Below are 22,522 nucleotides of genomic sequence, written 5' to 3'. Positions count from 1 at the left end.
TACACATTCAGAAATACAGGCAGTCCGCAGGTTACGAACAAGATAGGTTCTGTTGGATTGTTCTTAAGTTGAATTTGTATGTAAGTTAGAACAGGGGCTTTTTTTAGGTGAATCTCTAACCAAACGTTTTTTAGTTTGGGATAGCATAGGGAAAAGTTTGTTTTGCTATCTGTGACCCTGTTCAGAAAATTTCACATCACTTTCTGTCCTTGCGACAATTGGATTTTGAGTATTTTGGGTTATCCTGGAAAGAAGGATTGGCGATAAAGCTCTATTTTCTCCGTTTGTAAGTATGAGTTGTACTTAAAGGGCCATGATACCCAAATGTTGAAACACTTGAAAGTGATGCAGCACAGCTGTAAAAAGCTGACTAGAAAATATCACCTGAACATCTCTATGTAGAAAAGAAAGATATTTTACCTCAAAATGTCCTAAGATTCAAACCCCATTGCAAATGACGTTAAGCAGCAAATCAGTATGTCTGTCCCAGGACAGGCAAGGGAGTGAGCCTCATGCACACTCGTGTTATTTCCCTATTCAGTTTAAGGAAAGTTTACTATGAAATCTCTTGAGAGTCAAAGGTACATGAAACCCAAAATTTTTCTTTCATGATTCAGATAGAAAATACAATTTTAAACATCTTGCTAATTTATTTCTATGATCTAATCTGTTTCATTCTCTTGGTATCATTTGTTGAAGAAGCAGCAATGCACTACTAGTTTCTAACTAAACACATGGGTGAGCCAATGACAATCGGTATATATATGCAGCTACCAATCAACAGCTAGAACCTAGGTTCTCTGATGCTCCTGAGCTTCCCTAGATAAACCTTTCAGCAAAGGATAACAAGAGAAGAAAGCAAATTAAATAATAGAAGTAAATTGGAACGCTGTTTAAAATTGTATTCTCTATCTGAATAATGAAAGAAGAAAATTGGGTTTCATGTCCCTTTAAGTGAAATCTCATGAAATCACAGTAAATAATAATAATAATAACTAGTATTTATATAGCACCTTTCTCCCAGTGGTACTCAAAGTGCTTTTTCAGCACTCGCTCTTGGAATTAACCAAATCGGCAGCTGAATAGTAATGGTTGTTATTATTACCCAATTTAATGGTACTCATTTTATGGACCTCAGAAGGATGAAGGGCTGAGTCGGCTCTGCCGGGATTTGAACCTGTGACCTTGGATCTTTTAAACAGGCTTTTTTGTAGTGAGGGTATTTTACCAAAGAGTTCATGAACTCAGCATTGTTGATGCTGATTGGCTGTAGTTAATTTCTTCATTTTTTTTTTTGCCTGTAGCTGGACAGCAGCTGAAGTATAACTTTTTACACAGCACTTACTCTGGTGCGCTGAGGAAATTGTGAGGTAAAATATCTTCCTTTTTTACATAGAGATGCTCAGGTGATTTGTTCCTGTCAGCTTTTTACAGTTATACTGCATCAGTTTCAAGTGATTTAGCATATGAGTATTATGTCCCTTTAAGTCAGATGTCTGTAACCCAGGAACTGCCTGTAATGCATTTATGTTACAAGAACATTAAAAAAGGTAACACTGGATTATAACCAGATCTCATACTGTGGCTCGGGTGATTTTTTTTTTTTTTTTGTGCAAATAATTATAATCCATTAGAAGATTCATATGGATGACAAAAACATTTGAATTAGCAAAGGATACAACAGCAAAAAGTTGTTATACAAAAGCAAAACACATGAAACCATATTTGAAGATTTAATTTTTTTCCAAGAATTGTCACTGATTTTTATAGAAGTAAAAGGCTAAAAAAAACAAATGTATTCCATAATGATAATTACTGCTTGATTTGCGTGATGATTTTTTTCACTTAAAGGGACAGTAATTAGAAGATACATCTGTTGTGTTATTGTAGAGTAACTTATCAGCCAAGTCTAAAGCATTGTCTTCAGTTGTTATTAGATAAAACCAATTAGGGATAAATATGTAGCAGGACTACACTTACAAAGTTAGTCATTTTATAAATGGGGCCCTATATGTCAGCTGTATTTGCAACAATGCTAGTAATAATATTGTGCATATTGTGTTCAAAACATGCTCCTGAGCCTACCTAAGTATCCTTTAAAAAGGATACTTAGACAATGAAACATTTTATTAATGAAATAAATTGGATTTTTTTTGTATGCCCTATCTTAAGCATTACATTTTTTTTTATCTTGGAAATTTAAAGGGACATTAAACACCTCAAGATATTAATATACATTGTTTAATTACATGTAGTGAAACAACTTTGCACTATACTTTCATTATTTATTTTGTTTCCTTTCCTGTAATTTAATTCTGAATATTGTGGGCTTTACAACTCATGTTTAACAAGGCAGTTCAGACACAGCTCTGTTCCACAGTTATTGGTTGCACACAGTAGTAAGCCATTTTTTTTTTAAATTTATATTTATTTCACAGAGGAAGATAAAAGGGTATCTTATACATAACAAAAAATTGGCATCATAACATCTATTGCCTTTTTGCTCATACATATACAATTATACATAAAAAGAAATATTCATTATTCAGTTACTATAAATAATACATTTGTTATTCATGTAGTTATATAATGCAAAAATATGACTTTTACCTTTTCTTCTATTAAAGGGACAGTGTAGTCCAAAAAAACCTTTCATGATTCAGATAGAAAATGTAATTTTAAACAATTTTCCAATTTACATTTATCACCAATTTTGCTTTCTTCTCTTGGTATTCTTAGTTGAAAGCTAAACCTAGGAGGTTCACATGCTAATTTCTAAGCCCTTGAAGGCCACCTCTTCTCTCAGAGCATTTTGACAGTTTTTCACCACTAGAGGGTGTTAGTTCATGTGTGTCATATAGATAATACTGTGCTCACGCAACTGGAGTTCCAGTGAGCAAGCTCTGATTGGCTAAAATGGATGTCTGTCAAATGGACTTAAATAAGGGGGCAGTTTGCAGAGGCTTAGATACAGTGTATTAATATAACTGTGTTGGTTATGCAAAACTAGGGAATGGGTAATAAAGGGATTATCTATCTTTTCAAACAATAAAAATTCTGGTGTAGACTGTCCCTTTAATTCGAAAAACTTATTTCTGTTACCCTCTCTCTGCATTTTCCAGTATCACACTATTACAAAACTCTTAAATTGAAGAAAAAGAAAAAAAATCACACTTGTTGATTCTAGGGATGGCATTCTCTCTATTTTCTTATTTATCTTGACCTAATTATGGGGATGGGTTACAAGGAAAAAACAAACAAAAAAAACCCCCAAAAAAAACAAAACAAAAAAAAAACACTCCTCTCCACTGCTCCCTCCCCTCTCCCTCCTAACTCTCCAACTTTAAATGCTCATTACGTGCTATCATCCAGACAGGTCCATTTTCCTCAGAGCCTATCCTCCATTATTAGTTCTGAATGGGCAAAATGTTTTAGAATTGGTTTCTGTACCTCATGATCCAGTACCTTAATATAAGTCTGCCATTCATTAAGGAATCCCTTTAGTCTATTAGATTGATCTATTTCAGTGTCCCATTGCTCAATAAACAGCTGTCTCATAATTTTATTTTTTAATTGAGAGATTGTTGGCGCATTCTTAGTGATCCATTGTTCTAATATACACTTCCTAGCCAAAAGAATGACCCCCACAGCCATTTTTTGCCCTTCAAAATACTTATCATCCCATTGAAATAAACATATCTGCCGTACCCCCAAATGAATGTCTATCTTAAGCTTTTGCTTAATCCAATATTGTACTTTACATCAGAAATATTTAATCTTTGGGCAGGTATCGAAATGATAAATAAAATCTGCATTTTCCTTTTGACACATTACATCTGTTAATACAGTCCTGATTCCATTTTGCCATTCTACGCGGTATTAGATAATCTCTGTGTAGCATCCTCAGCTGAGATTCCCTAAGAGGAATAGAGAGAGTTGCTTTTTTAACTAACTTTAAACTGTCTCAAATTTGTATAGGTGTTAGACTCCCCGCAACATCAAAGCTCCATTTATATACTAATGCATCCATCCCTTCCCTAATATTTCTATAACTCAGATCGTTATAAAAGCCTGTTATAGAGAAAGATCCCTTTTCAAACTCGATTTGTGATAGACTAAAAACCAATATATCCCAAAATAGAGAATCTTTTCTTATTAAGTTCATAATATAATGCCGTACTTGCAAATAAGCATAAAAATGAGTTCTAGGTAACTCAAACTTGATTTGTAAGTCTTGAAAGGTCCATATTGTTTTATTTAAAGGATCTAAACAATCCCCAATGGTTCTGAGTCCCTTCCTTTTCCAAAATTGGAAAGAGCTTGTGTCCATCCCTGGAGGGAATTCAATGTTCCCCACCAATGGGATATATCTAGGGCACGGATATGTACGCCTCAAGTATTTATGCGTTAGTTTCCAAGCAGTTAAAGCATCCTTATATAGAATATGGGATTGAATATTTACAGGCAACTCTCTGCACTGACCATATGGCAAGAAGGAGAGACTAATTTCTTCTAGCAAGCCATTTATACCTATTCCTAATTGGCCTCAGTGTAACCTAAGTTACAATATGGCGGCACCCAGTGCTTTATATAAACATTTACTTTACCCTTATTTTTTCAATATTTAAAAAACTAATATCATTTTTAAAAATACATGTACAAATTATTCTCAGGCTAGTCTTTTCTCTGAATACATAATTCAAGCAATGATTTATTTAGTGTTTAATGTCCCTTTAACATAAAAAAACAGGCACTTAAAATACTAATGGGTTTTTGAAAGGATAACTAGGTATTTAATTTGAATCCATTGAAAGATTCAGCAAAATGCTATTGGGAAAGTCATGCAATGTACGTGTCATGGAAATTGTGTTTGACTAAAGTTTGGTTCAGAGTCAGCTCTTTGGTCTAATAAATACAAATAATTCAGGTTTGAGACAGCAAATCAGCTAAGAATTGGATCAGCGACAAAAGACAATCCATTTTTTTAAAATACAGCAAATTTAATTGGCTCAAAGGAGTTCTAGAAAAAAGTTATGTGAAGCACACCTCAGCCAGACTTGCTGGGGATCTCATCTAATTCACACAAGTGAACCCTACAAATAACTCTTCAGCATCCTGACATTCATTGGACACCATCACAAGGTTGACCGAGTAACACTGAAAGGACCAGTATCTCACACCCATGCTCAGCCTCCTCGTTTGGGTTATTTTTGTGTACTTACTATCATGTTCTCCAAAGCATGTTTAGCCAGCCAGCAGTTTAAGAAAACAGGAACAAATAATTCCCTTAAAGATGGCCAGAAAATCTGAAAAGAAAAACAGAACCATCTGTATGAAATTCATCTGCTATTCTTAGCTTGTGAGTAATATAGAATACAGAATAAGAAAAGCAGGGCTTGCTCTGTTTGTAAATACTCTTATCTAGACAGAACAACAGGTATTGTATTCCAGCTAGAGGCAGAAAGAAAGTGCATGTGCAAATATATATATTTATGTGTGTGTATGTGTGAATTTGTATGTTTGTGTGTGTCGGCATATGGACGTGTGTGCATGTGTGTGTGTATATTTCTGTGCGTGTGTGCATGTTTATGTGTCTGTGTGTATGTGTGTGTGTTCAACGTTTTTGTTTATGTGTGCACGTGTGGGTGTATGTGTGTATATATGTGTGTGACTACCCTATGTAGAATAGCATATGAATTGGTGTACTGTAGAGAATAGAGGAATTTGAGCAAATTTAGGTGACACACAGAGATAGATGGAGAGTGAAAAAAGCTTGGCAAATTAAAGGGACAGTCAAGTAAAAACTAAACTTTCCTGATACAGATAGGACATGTCATTTTAAACAACTTTCCAACTTACTTTAATCATCAAATTTGCTTTGTTCTCTTGGTATTTTTTGTGGAAAGCTAAACCTACGTAGGTTCATATGCTAATTTTAAGCCCTAGAAGGCCACCTCTTATCTGAATGCATTTGGCAGTTGCACAATTAGACAGCACTAGTTTCTGTGTGTTATATAGATAACATTGTGCTTACTCCTGTGGATTTATTTATGAGTCAGCATCAATTGGCTAAAATGCAAGTCTGTCACAAGAACTGAAATAAGGCGGCAGTTTGCAGAGGCATAGATACAAGTTAATCACAGAGGTAAAAAGTATATTAATATAACTGTGTTGGTTATGCAAAACTGGGAAATGGGTAATGAAGGGATTATCTATCTTTTTAAACAAAAAAATTGAAGTAGACTGTCCCTTTAACAATAATGAGTATATTAAAGGATAGGCAGAGAAATAGATAACAGAAAATACAAACAGAAAGGTAAGCATAGCGTATAAAAAAGAATTTCAGACATGATATTTTACATTTTACATGTATGCGTTAAAAAAGAAATAAATTAGATACATATATACTTCAAGGAAATTAAAATAGATTAAAAAAAAACTGTAAAAATACTGGATTTTAGCATTACAGTGATGTGAATAAAAATCAAGTTATCAGAAAATATGATTTTAGTCCTTGAGAAAAGACAGCTTTTTATTTGTTTTGGAATCTCTTATCTGAATCATTAAGAAAGCTCAGCCAATATATTGTGTAGGACAGATTTTTTTATCTTAAATCTTTAATGACTACAAATATTTTACACATCAAAGACAGATTTTTTTTTGTTTTGGTCATTTATGTGATATGCTCTATCTGAACTGAATGGGGGTTCTGGGGTCACTACCAATGAAGTAGGGAGACACCTTCATTGTAAGTATATTAAAATCTATATTCAAATGTAATATTAAATTGTTATATTCAAATATTTAAATTTTATAAAAATTTGGTTTAAGACGATAAAGTTATTTTTTGTAAAACTTTAATAGACAAAAGAGATTGGTCTTAGGTTTTGGGATGTGACAAACTTCCTGATGTAAAGAATATTCCTCTGAAAGATAACTGGACACCTACGAGGGGTGATAAAGACAACATAAGGGGCATGGTAGGTAGGGCTGTATTTGGACTTTAAACTCATAGGCAAGTAGGTATAATTTCAGACCTTGTGTTCAGAGGCATCCAACGTATACATGTGGAAGAGAAGGCACTAGATTGCCAGTTACAGTTTGTGGAACTCCATACTGGGCAGCTAAATGTTCAGAATGTAAGGTGACAGGGAGAGCTATTGTATAGTTGTATTACTTGATTATACAATAAGGGGCACCTCTAAGGTTCCCCTAGGCAACTGAAAGCACTGACTGACATGAAACTTGTGCTTGGCTGTAGACAAAGACGTATTAGCTTGACAGGTTAAGAAGACACAAAGTCACGCAGAGGTTCATAGATGTAGGCTAATACAAGGCAGTAAGCTACGCCTTCTAATGCCACTTGGGTATAAATTATGTGTCAAGCAAACTGATGATTGAATAGGAATAACCTAAAATAAAAGGGTTATTCTTTTTCTAAACAGAAATATAGTATTTTTATACAATTTATCACATTAATAATCTATTTCCTTTTGAATACAATCTGTGTAAAACAATACATAGCTGGTCTAGAGTTTGGAGCATTCTATAAATAACGGGCACTGAATTGCTCTTATTTATTTATTTTTTCAGTTTCAAAACAGAAAACAACTCCTGGTATCCTGAAGTCAACAGAAGCTTGATAATGAAAACCCAGCGTTTAGGAGCTTGACTTGGCCAGCGGCAGTAGGATTGTAATCAGAAACCAGGCAGCGTTTCATCTGAAGTGTGACAAATTACAAGGGCAACATCCTATAACACTGTCCATCAGCAGTGCCTGGGAGATTTACAGTGACACCAAAAAAGAATTGTTTGATCCAACCTGCCTGAACTTGCAAACCTTATAGAAACACCACTTGTCTTATATTTATGTTCTGTCCCCATTCAAAGTCTATTTTATAGAGACATAACCACTAGTATAAATATTGCTTGTGAAACTTATCAGCTAAAAGGAGATATAAAGGTAAAAACAAGCTTTAATGAGTAATTTACTATTGTACTTCTGCATCCCTCTGTGCCTGTAAAACCACACAAGTTTGTTAAACACATACTGTAGTTAAAGTTAACTCTCAAGAGCAAATATACTTTTTCCCCTCAGATGGGCAATGCTGGTGAGCCAATCAGGGCAGCATGTGTGTATAGCCACCAACACACTGGCTGTTTTCAGGGCAGGAGCAAAAGTATCATTGCCACTTTGGTATAGGATTCAATTATATGTTATGGTACAATGTGTGTGTGTGTGTATATATATATATATATATATATATATATATATATATATATATATATATATATATATATGTGTGTGTGTGTATATATATATACATAATTTACAAACACACTTACACACATGTATATGTATATACACACATCATTTACAAACACACTGACACATGTATCTGTATATACACACATCATTTACAAATACACTGACACATGTATCTGTATATACACATAACATTTACAAACATACTGACACATGTATCTGTATATACACATAACATTTACAAACACACTGACACATGTATCTGTATATACACATAACATTTACAAACATACTGACACACATGTATCTGTATATACACATAACATTTACAAACATACTGACACACATGTATCTGTATATACACATAACATTTACAAACATACTGACACACATGTATCTGTATATACACATAACATTTACAAAAATACTGACACACATGTATATGTATATACACACATCATTTACAAACAAAGTGACACCCACAATTATCAGTATATACACACACCATATACATGTACACAGGCACACATGTATCTGTATAACACACCATTTATTCACAAACTGACACACATGTATCTGTATTTACACAAATTTACAAACACACAGATACTCGTATCTATATTTATGCAAATTTACACACATGCTGGCACTCATGTATCTGTATATACAAACAACATTTACAAACACTCTGACACACACAAGTATATATATATTTCTGCACAAATTATCACACATAGTGCAGGAGATCTGCATTTGTGCCAGATGAAATAACTGATGAAACTGAATTTCAGACACTTCAAGATCCCCAACAACCCCTAACATTGGCTGTAATTTACTTTATTCTTTAGTTTTGGCATTATGACCCAAAAAAAGTATTATGTGGATAGAAACAAACAGACTGTATTTAGTCATGGTGAATAGATTGAAATATTTAATGGTGTCACTTATGGTTAATAATTAAATAGTTAAGGGCAGTGAAACGCGTAGTTGTTCAGAGATGATATTTGCTAGAAGGAGATATATTATATCTTGCCACTACTTTCATTACAACTGTCATTATCATGGCTTTAATTAATTTATGAAGTGTCCATTAATCCCAAAAATGAAAGGCCCCCATTAACTTTATCCATATATATAAGGAAAATAAATTTTTATTAAACTCAAAAAACACACATTTTGCAATATTATTAATAGACTAATAGTTATGTTTCTCACAGAGAAAACTGGACCATTTGTTCCCTTACAATGTTCTACCACATAAAGTGGCATAAAGGTTTCCTATATTCCCCTCCAATCTATATGCAAGCATAACCTCTTTTCCTACTATAGCCCCCTGGAAAATAAACTTTTCTCTTCATTCAACCATTATTAGCAGGTTCCTATTCAAGGGAGCTCCTACCTTCCATTAGCTACTTACAATTCTATACTAATGGTCTATCTGAAATCATTCTATCAATGGCAAATGGTAATAACCCTTTCTGAGGAGGTTGTAAAATGCCTAATGTTATCTGCCACTATTTACGCATTTATGCACTCAAATACCAAATGCCAACTCCTAATGGAAAGAAACCCACTGTAAAGAGGCAAAATAACAAAAATGACATATTCATCCTTTTGTTATCGCAGCTGAAGTATTCTCTTAGACCTTTCATCTAATGCGCTTAATACAAGGTGCGTATTCCAACATTATTCAGAGTTTGCATTAAGTAAAACCATAATCAGATCTGCAAATTTTACTCATTTCAGATTCATGATCATTTTGTCCTCTTTTTCATCTTTTTTTAATGCAAGAGAGCTACCAGCAACCTATGGGATGTAGAATTTATTAACCCCTACTAAACTCTCTCTCATCTCTTTTTTTGATGGACGTTCTAGCAGTGACAAGATGTCCTCTATAATCTCGCCAGATCAGAGAGCTTTAGATAGTCAGGTCGTCTGTGCCTCTCTCTCTCTCCCTGATAACATAACTCAGCATATAAGGGGGATTTAAATATCAAGAACTTGTATTTGCTTTCCGCTTGAGGGACATGTCACCAGGAAAATAAAGCAGATTTCCTGCAACAACTAGATGATTAGCAGATTACTTTACCTACCTTTAATTTAAATATATATGTATTTGAATATATTCATATATATTTATGTGTTTATATGTGTATATACACCTATTAACACATAAATATATTTGTATATAAGCATATTTACACATAAATATATATGTATATACACATATTAACATAAATATATATGTATATACACATACTAGCACATAAATATATATGTATATACACATAGTAACACATAAATATATATGTATATAAGCATATTTACACATAAATATATATGTATGTACACATAGTAACACATAAATATATATGTATATAATCATACTAGCATATAAATATATATGTATATACACCTATTAACACATAAATATATTTGTATATAAGCATATTAACACATAAATATATATGTATATACACATACTAGCACATAAATATATATGTATATAAACATAGTAACACATAAATATATATGTATATACACATAGTAACACATAAATATATATGTATATACACATAGTAACACATAAATATATATGTATATACACATAATAACACATAAATATATATGTATAGACACATAATAACACATAAATATATATGTATATACACATAGTAACACATAAATATATATGTATATATACATAATAACACATAAATATATATGTATATACACATACTAACACATAAATATATATGTAAATACACATAGTAACACATAAATATATATGTATATATACATAGTAACACATAAATATATATGTATATACACATAGTAACACATAAATATATATGTATATACACATATTAACACATAAATATATATGTATTTACACATAATAACACATAAACATATATATGTATATACACATACTAACACATAAATATATATATATATATATATATATATATATATATATACACATAGTAACACATAAATATATATGTATATACACATAGTAACACATAAATATATATGTATATACACATAATAACACATAAATATATATATGTAAATACACATAGTAACACATAAATATATATGTATATACACATAGTAACACATAAATATATATGTATATACACATATTAACACATAAATATATATGTATATACACATAATAACACATAAATATATATGTATATACACATAGTAACACATAAATATATATGTATATACACATAGTAACACATAAATATATATGTATATATACATAGTAACACATAAATATATATGTATATACACATAGTAACACATAAATATATATGTATATACACATATTAACACATAAATATATATGTATTTACACATAATAACACATAAATATATATATGTATATACACATACTAACACATAAATATATATATATATATATATACACATAGTAACACATAAATATATATGTATATACACATAATAACACATAAATATATATATGTAAATACACATAGTAACACATAAATAAATATGTATATACACATAGTAACACATAAATATATATGTATATACACATAATAACACATAAATATATATATGTAAATACACATAGTAACACATAAATATATATGTATATACACATAGTAACACATAAATATATCTGTATATACACATAGTAACACATAAATATATATGTATATACACATAGTAACACATAAATATATATGTATATACACATAGTAACACATAAGTATGTACGTATATACACATAGTAACACATAAATATATATATGTAAATACACATAGTAACACATAAATATATATGTATATAAGCATAATAACACATAAATATATATGTATATACACATAATAACACATAAATATATATGTATATACACACAGTAACACATAAATATATATGTATATACACATAGTAACACATAAATATATATGTATATACACATAGTAACACATAAATATACATGTATATACACATAGTAACACATAAATATATATGTATATACACATAATAACACATAAATATATATGTATATACACATAATAACACATAAATATATATGTATATACACATATTAACACATAAATATATATGTATATACACATACTAACATATAAATATATCTGTATATACACATATTAACACATAAATATATATGTATATACACATATTAACACATAAATATATATGTATATACACATACTAACATATAAATATATCTGTATATACACATACTAACATATAAATATATCTGTATATACACATATTAACACATAAATATATATGTATATACACATAATAACACATAAATATATATGTATATACACATAGTAACACATAAATATATATATGTATATACACATAATAACACATAAATATATATGTATATACACATAGTAACACATAAATATATATGTATATACACATAGTAACATAAATATATATGTATATACACATAGTAACACATAAATATATATGTATATACACATAGTAACACATAAATATATATGTATATACACATACTAACACATAAATATATGTATATACACATACTAACACATAAATATATATGTATATACACATAATAACACATAAATATATATGTATATACACATAGTAACACATAAATATATATGTATATACACATACTAACACATAAATATATATGTATATACACATAATAACACATAAATATATATGTATATACACATAGTAACACATAAATATATATGTATATACACATACTAACACATAAATATATATGTATATACACATAATAACACATAAATATATATGTATATACACATAATAACACATAAATATATATGTATATACACATACTAACACATAAATATATATGTATATACACATAGTAACACATAAATATATATGTATATACACATAGTAACACATAAATATATATGTATATACACATAGTAACACATAAATATATATGTATATACACATAGTAACACATAAATATATATATGTATATACACATAGTAACACATAAATATATATGTATATACACATAATAACACATAAATATATATGTATATACACATAGTAACACATAAATATATATGTATATACACATAGTAACACATAAATATATATGTATATACACATACTAACACATAAATATATATGTATATACACATAATAACACATAAATATATATGTATATACACATAATAACACATAAATATATATGTATATACACATAGTAACACATAAATATATATGTATATACACATAATAACTACAAAAATACTTATTCATTCCCTCATCCTGTCACACATTGATTATTGCAATCTACTCTTAAATGGCCTTCCAAAACACTGCCTCTCCTCCTCCTCCCTCCAATCTATTATGAATGCTTCTGCTAGACTCATCCACCTAAGTCAACGATCTACATCAGCTGCTCCGCTCTGCCAGTCTCTACACTGGCTCCCCATACACTCCAGAATACAATTTAAAGTATTAGCCCTAACCTACAAAGCACTCAACAGTCTAACTCCCAACTATATTTCCTCTCTCATCGTGAAATACTCCCCATCCCGTCCTCTTCGATCAACCTCTGACCTATGTCTCTACACTCCTGTTAGCTCTACGTCCCACTCCCGCCTCCAAGACTTTGCACGTGCTGCTCCTGTCCTCTGCAACTCTCTACCCCACTCCATCAGACTCTCTCCAACCTTGTATAGCTTCAGACGATCCTTGAAAACCCACCTATTCAGAGAGGCGTACCATATCTCCTCCATCCCTCATACGAACCAAACTAATACATGTACATGAACTGCCTGGCTCACTGCTGCAAATACAACCAATGTAACAAGCTACCCCAACCTTATGACTCTGCACCCTAAACCTATAGACTGTGAGCTCTCCGGAGCAGGGCCCTCTTCCTCCTGTGCTAGATTTGTTTAGTCTTGTTATGTTTTGTATTGTATCACAAATCTTTGTCATTGTATACCCCTATCATTGTACCCAGCGCTACGGAATTTGGCGGCGCTATACAAATAAATGATAATAATAATAGTTATAATGAATATATCTGTATATACACATACTAACACATAAATATATCTGTATATACACATAATAACACATAAATATATATGTATATACACATAGTAACACATAAATGTATATGTATATACATATAGTAACACATAAATATATATGTATATACACATAGTAACACATAAATAAATATATATGTATATAAACATAGTAACACATAAATATATATGTATATACACATAGTAACACATAAATGTATATGTATATACACATAGTAACACATAAATATATATGTATATACACATAGTAACACATAAATAAATATATATGTATATACACATAGTAACACATAAATATATATGTATATACACATAGTAACACATAAATGTATATGTATATACACATAGTAACACATAAATATATATGTATATACACATAGTAACACATAAATAAATATATATGTATATAAATATAGTAACACATAAATATATATGTATATACACACATAGTAACACATAAATATATATGTATATACACATAGTAACACATAAATAAATATATATGTATATACACATAGTAACACATAAATATATATGTATATACACATAGTAACACATAAATATATATGTATATACACATAGTAACACATAAATGTATATGTATATACACATAGTAACACATAAATGTATATGTATATACACATAGTAACACATAAATGTATATGTATATACACATAGTAACACATAAATATATATGTATATATACATAGTAACACATAAATATATATGTATATACACATAGTAACACATAAATATATATGTATATACACATAATAACACAAATATATATGTATATACACATACTAACACATAAATATATATGTATATACACATAGAGGCCTAGTTATCAACGTGTATACTTACCTGCCTTCGCCTGCCCCAATACGCCCGCCTAAGCTTGCCTCACATTGCCACCGTGGACCTGAATACGCTCGCCAAAGTTATCAATAAAGCTGTCAAAAAGCTGCGCACCAAGTGCGGGGCGATGAGCAGCGGACTGTGATAGTTATCACTCATCCGATCTCGCTGCTCTTCGGCTTTTTCCCAGCTTTATTGATACCCCTGTCACTAAGCACTCACACTAAACTATACTGTTCTACCCCCTATACCGGCGCCCCTGGAGCCCCCCCGCAACTATATAAAGTTATTAACCCCTTAACCACCGCTCCTAGACCCGCCGCAACTATAATAAATGTATTAACCCCTAAACCGCCGCTCCCGGAGCCCACCGCCACCTACATTATACCTAGTAACCCCTATCCTGCCCCCCCATATTGCCGCCACCTATAATAACTGTATTAACCCCTATCCTGTCGATCCTGGACCCCGCCGCCACTAAATAAATTGTTTAACCCCTAATCCGCCGCTCCCGGAGCCCACCTCCACCTACATTATACCTAGTAACCCCTATCCTGCCCCCCCTATACCGCCGCAACCTATAATAAATTTATTAACCCCTATCCTGCCCCCCCCATACCACCGCCACCTTTAATAAATGTATTAACCCCAATCCTGCCCCCCCTACACCGCCGCAACTATAATAAATATGTTAACCCCTAAACCTAAGTCTAACCCTAACCCTAACACCCACCTAACTTAAATATTAATTAAATACATCTAAATATTATAACTCTTATTAACTAAATTAATCCTATTTAAAACTAAATACTTACCTTTAAAATAAACCCTAATATAGCTACTATATAAATAATAATTATATTGTATCTATCTTAGGATTTATTTTTATTTTACAGGCAAATTTCAATTTATTTTAACTAGGTACAATAGCTATTAAATAGTTAATAACTATTTAATAGCTACCTAGCTAAAATAAAGAGAAATTTACCTGTAAAATAAAAACTAACCTAAATTACAATTACACCTAACACTACACTATCATTAAATAAATTATTCCTATTTAAAACTATTTAAAACTAAATACTTACCTGTAAAATAAACCCTTGTAGCTATTTTAGAATTTATATTTATTTTACAGGTAACTTTGTATTTCTTTTAACTAGTTTGAATAGTTATTAAATAGTTATTAACTATTTAATATCTACCTAGCTAAAAGAAATACAAAATTACCTGCAAAATAAATCCTAACCTAAGTTACAATTAAACCTAACACTACACTATCATTAAATAAATTAAATTAATTAACTACAAATACCTACAATGAAATACAATTAAATAAACTAACTAAAGTACAAAAAAATAAAAAAAATAAGTTACAAAAAATAAAAAAAAATAAGTTACAAACATTTAAAAAATATTACAACAATTTTAAGCTACTTACACCTAATCTAAGCCCCCTAATAAAATAACGAAGCCCCCCAAAATAAAAAAAATGCCCTACCCTATTCTACATTAAAAAGTTAACAGCTCTATTACCTTACCAGCCCTTAAAAGGGACTTTTGCGGGGCATGCCCCAAAGAATTCAGCTCTTTTGCCTGTAAAAAAAATTACAACCCCCCCCTAACATTAAAACCCACCACCCACACACCCCTACTCTAACCCAAACCCCCCTTAAATAAACCTAACACTACCCCCCTGAAGATCATCCTACCTTTAGCCGTCTTCAGCCAGCCGACCACCGATGGAACAGAAGAGGACATCCGCAGCAGCCGAAGTCATCATCCAAGGGGCACTGAAGAAGTCTTCCATCGGATTGAAGTCATCATCCAAGGGGCGCTGAAGAGGTCTTCCATCCGATTGAAGTCTTCATCCAGGCGATTGAATCAGCCAATCAGATTGAGCTCACATTCTATTGGCTGTTCCGATCAGCCAATAGAATGCGAGCTCAATCTGATTGACTGATTGGATCAGCCAATCGGATTGAACTTCAATCTGATTGGCTGATTTAATCAGCCAATCAGATTTTTCCTACCTTAATTACGATTGGCTGATAGAATCCTATCAGCCAATCGGAATTTGAGGGACGGCATCTTGGATGACGTCACTTAAAGGAACCGTCATTCGCCGGGAAGTCGTCGGTGAAAGAAGATGGCTCCGCGTCGGCTCGTCTGAAGATGGCTCCGCTCCGATCCGGATGGATCAAGATTGAAGACGCCGCCTGGATGAAGACTTCAATCGGATGGAAGACCTCTTCAGCGCCCCTTTGATGATGACTTCAATCGGATGGAAGACTTCTTCAGCGCCCCTTGGATGATGTCTTCGGCTGCTTCGGATGTCCTCTTCTGTTCCATTGGTGGTTGGCTGGCTGAAGACGGCTAAAGGTAGGATGATCTTCAGGGGGGTAGTGTTAGGTTTATTTAAGGGGGGTTTGGGTTAGAGTAGGGGTGGCTGCAGAGATCAACCCGCCCGATTGTATACAATTGGGTTGATTGACACCCCCTGTATTGCACAAGCATTGCACAAGCAGTTCACCAGAATGTGACATGTTAAATGTCGACAGCATATGCTGTCGGCATACAGCGATGTCTGTCAGACATGATCCACTGAGCGGATCTTTATGGACAGACAATTGCTAAATCGGCCCCTAAGCCTCACCTTAGCCTTTCTTGTGAATTTCTGGTTTGCAACTTTTTGATTGTGATCTTTTGGTGCTACAATTTTATTGTGACACAGTGACTTACAACTTGTGTACAGCATATCAGCAGATTACCTTTTCCTAGCTATTAGCACAGATCCGGGTTTATATTTAGCACTAAAACAATTTATCCTTTGGGAAATACTTACTGTGATTATAAACGGTACAGTGTTGATCATTTCCAAAATAAAGGGTATTCGTAAAATCTGTTCCCAAATGTTTCCCTTTAAAAAGAAAAAACGTAACAAGTAGGTTAAAAAGATACAGAAGAAATGTTACAAATTCTTTATAACGGTCTGATTGTGAGATCAGATAACTAACAACAAGTATATTAGGTGGTCTTTCAATTCCTCAGACCATCCTTTGCACCAAGTAACCGTCAGTGCAATCAAAATGATACCACCTGGACTTTTACCAGTATTAACCCTAACTGTGCAGGACTTCCCCAAACTCATTAAAGGGCCACTCAAGTAAAAATAAACATTTATGATTCAGCTAGAGCAGCAGTTTTAAGACACTTTCCAATTTACTACCATCAAATGTTGCACAGTCTTTTTATTTTCACACTTTCTGGGGAACAAGATTCTACTGAGGATGTGCACAAGCTCACAGGGTATACATATACTAGTCTGTGATTGGCTGATGTCTGTCACATGATACAGGGGGCTGGAAAATGGGAGAAAAATACATTTGTCAGAAATAAATCTACTGCTTATTTGAAATTCAGAGTAGGTGTTAAATCATTGTCTTCCTATTATTCACTTGTTAATTATGCAATTATACTGCATTGAGAGGTCCTTTAAGTAACCTCACTGGACCATCCCACTGCTATTAAAACTAACCTCACCAATCCCCATTCCTATCAGTTTCCTAATCTCAGACTCCTTTAGTGTAATAATAATTACTGCAGTGCTCAACCAATTAACGTTCTACTCACAAAGTTCACCTAGCTTATTAACCCTCACTGTGACCTCCCCAGCCACATTAAATAATGCCATGCTGCTCCAACCAGGAATGACCCCATAAACCCCCAAAAATGAATCCCTTAAAAACCCATAGCCCAAACAGCACAGAGAAATAAAACTTATTGGGTCCTCTTCTACTTGTCTTGAATAGGCTAAGATAGACAAAGAGCTATAATATTATATATAATATGTGCAGTTGTAAATGTTTTATTGTATGTTTTATTGTATGGCAGTGTCAGCTTTTAAGAGAGTAGATTTTGGGTCCTTCAGTTGTATAGGGGGTTTTGCTCAAGGAGAAGCATGTAGGGGGACCATCAGCTCTAGGGGTCACAGTTAAACGGAAAGTCTACTTGAAAATTGTTATTGTTTAAAAAAGATAGATAATCCCTTTATTACCCATTCCCCAGTTTTGCATAACCAGCAATGTTATATTAATATACTTTTACCTCTGTGATTACCTTGTATCTAAGCCTCTGCAGACTGCCCCTTAGCTCAGTTATTTTGGCAGACTTGCATTTTAGCCAATCAGTGCTGACACATAAATAACTCCAATGGAGTGAGCAAAATATTATCTATATGGCACACTAGAACTAGCACTGTCTAACTGTGAAAACTATCAACATGCACTGAGATAAGAGGTGGCCTTCAAGGGCTTAGAAATTTGCATATGAGCCTACCTAGGTTTAGCTTTTAACAAAGAATACCAAAAGAACAAAGCAAATTTGATGATAAAAGCATACTGGAAAGTTAAAAATTAACTAAAAATGTCTGTTTGAGGAGTATTAATTCTATTTGGTTGATGAAGACAACTCCTACTGCGTTGGTGAAATACCTTCAAGCTTTAATGGTATAAGCAGGTTTATTTAGCACAAGAAAAACATAATTTATGTAAGAACTTACCTGATAAATTAATTTCTTTCATATTGGTAAGAGTCCATGAGCTAGTGATGTATGGGATATATAATCCTACCAGGAGGGGCAACATTTCCCAAACCTCAAAATGCCTACAAATACACCCTAACCACACCCACAATTCAGTTTAACGAATAGACAAGTAGTGGGGTGATAGTAAAAGGAGTAAAAAGCATAAAAAAAGCAACTGGAAAAATAATTGTGCTTTATACAAAAAAAACATAACCACCATAAAAAGGGTGGGTCTCATGGATTCTTGCCAATATGAAAGAAATTAATTTATCAGGTAAGTTCTTACATAAATTATGTTTTCTTTCATGTAATTGGCAAGAGTCCATGAGCTAGTGACGTATGGGATAGTAATACCGAAGAGGTGGTACTATACAGAAGAATCACTAGAGAGGGAGGGATAAAAATAAAAACAGCAATTTTCCGCTGGAAAACTTAAATCCACATCCAACAAAAATAAGTTTTTCTCATAATTGAAAAGAAAAAACTTAAAACATAGCAGAGGAATCAAACTGAAAAAGCTGCCTGAAGAACTTTTCTACACAAAATTGCTACCGAAGAGGCAAATACATCAAAATGGTAGAATTTAGTAAATGTATGCAAAGAAGACCAAGTTGCTGCTTTGCAAATCTGAGCAACTGAAGATTCATTCTTAAAAGCCCACAAAGTGGAAACTGATCTAGTAGAATGAGCTGTGATTCTCTGAGGCGGTTCCTGACCCGACTTCAAATAAGCCTTATGAATCAAAAGCTTTAACCAGGATGCCAAGGAAATGGCAGAAGCTTTCTGACCTTTCCTAGGACCAGAAAAAACAACAAAAAGACTAGAAGTCTTCCTGAAATTTTTAGTAGCTTCAACATAATATTTTAAAGCTCTTACAACATCCAGAGAATGTAAGGATCTCTCCAAAGAATTCTTAGGATTAGGACACAAAGAGGGAACAACAATTTCCCTAATAATGTATTTAGAATTCACAACTTTAGGTAAAAATGTAAATGAAGTACGCAAAACTGCCTTATCCTGATGGAAAATCAGAAAAGGAGACTCACAAGAAAGAGCAGATCATTCGGAAACTCTTCTAGCAGAAGAGATTGCCAAAAGGAACAACACTTTCCAAGAAAGTAGTTTAATATCCAAAGAATGCATAGGCTCAAAAGGAGGAGCCTGTAAAGCCTTCAAAACCAAATTAAGACTCCAAGGAGGAGAGATTGATTTAATAAACAGTCTTGACATGGACTAAAGCCTGCACAAAACAGTAAATGTCAGGAAGCTTAGCAATCTTTCTGTGAAATAAAACAGAAAGAGCAGAGATTTGTCCCTTTAAGGAGCTTGCAGACAAACCTTTATCCAAACCATCCTGAAGAAACTTTAAAATTCTAGGAAATCTAAAAGAATGCCAGGAGAATTTATGAGAAGAACACCATGAAATATAAGTCTTCCAAACTCGATAATAAATCTTCCTAGAAACAGATTTACAAGCCTGTAACATAGTATCAATCACTGAGTCAGAGAAACCTCTATGACTAAGCACTAAGCGTTCAATTTCCATACCTTAAAATTTAGCGATTTGAGATCCTGATGGAAAAATGGCCCTTGAGACAGAAGGTCTGGTCTTAAAGGAAGTGGCCAAGTTTGGCAACTGGACATCCGGACAAGATCCGCATACTAGAACCTGTGAGGCCATGCTGGTGCTACCAGAAACACAAACAATTGTTCCATGATGATCTTGGAGATCACTCTTAGAAGAAGAACTAGAGGCGGGAAGATATTAGCAGGTTGGTAAAACCATGGAACTGCTAACGCATCCACCGACTTCACCTGAGGATCCCTGGACCTGGGCAAGTACCTGGGAAGTTTCTTGTTTAGATGAGAAGCCATCAGATCTATTTCTGGAAGACCCCACATCTAAACAATCTGAAAAAAACACATCTGGATGGAGAGACCACTCCCCCGGATGTAAAGTCTGACGGCTGAGATAATCCGCTTCCCAATTGTCTACACCTGGGATATGTCCCACAGAAATTAGACAAGAGCTGGATTCTACCCAAGAAAGTATCCAAGATACTTCTTTCATAGCTCGGGGACTGTGAGTCCCACCCTGATGATTGACATATGCCACAGTTGGGATATTTTCAGTCTGAAAACAAATGAATGGTTCTCTTTTCAACAGAGGCCAAACCTTAAGAGCCCTGAAAATAGCACAGAGTTCTAAAATATTGATTGGTAACATCGCCTCTTGAGATTTCCAAACCCCTTGTGCTGTCAGAGATCCCCAGGCAGCTCCCCAACCTGAAAGACTTGCACCTGTTGTGATTACAGTCCAGGTTGGACGAACAAAAGAGGCCCCTTGAACTATACAATGGTGATCTAAACACCAAGTCAGAGAGAGTCGAACATTGGGATTTAAGGATATTAATTGTGATATCCTTGTATAATCCCTGCACCATTGATTCAGTATACAAAGCTGAAGAGGTCTCATATGAAAACGAGCAAAGGGGATCGCGTCCAATGCTGCAGTCATGAGACCTAAAACTTCCATGCACATAGCCACTGAAGGGAATGATTGAGACTGAAGGTTTTAACAAGCTGAAACCAATTTTAATCGTCTCTTGTCTGTTAGAGACAGAGTCATGGACACTAAATCTATCTGGAAACCTAAAAAGGTGACCCTTGTCTGAGGAATCAAGGAACTTTTTGGTAAATTAATCCTCCAA

General features: G+C 33.0%; 1 protein-coding gene across 3 annotated transcripts in view; it reads right to left on the bottom strand.

The window, feature by feature from the left end:
* KCNT2 (potassium sodium-activated channel subfamily T member 2) overlaps positions 1-22,522 on the bottom strand; it is a 701,340-nt gene that overhangs the window by 353,031 nt on the left and 325,787 nt on the right. For all 3 annotated transcript variants that reach the window (XM_053693834.1, XM_053693835.1, XM_053693836.1), the window contains exons 6-7: positions 18,072-18,146; positions 5,223-5,306 (exon numbers count right to left, since the gene is read on the bottom strand). In XM_053693834.1, coding sequence (XP_053549809.1) covers positions 5,223-5,306; positions 18,072-18,146 — 159 coding nt within the window. The remainder of the gene's footprint in view (positions 1-5,222; positions 5,307-18,071; positions 18,147-22,522) is intronic.

This window comes from Bombina bombina, chromosome 10 (genome assembly GCF_027579735.1).
Source record: "Bombina bombina isolate aBomBom1 chromosome 10, aBomBom1.pri, whole genome shotgun sequence".
Taxonomy (NCBI): Eukaryota; Metazoa; Chordata; class Amphibia; order Anura; family Bombinatoridae; genus Bombina; species Bombina bombina.
The sequence above is the reverse complement of the archived record's forward strand: the minus strand, read 5'-3'. Positions and strand labels throughout refer to the sequence as shown.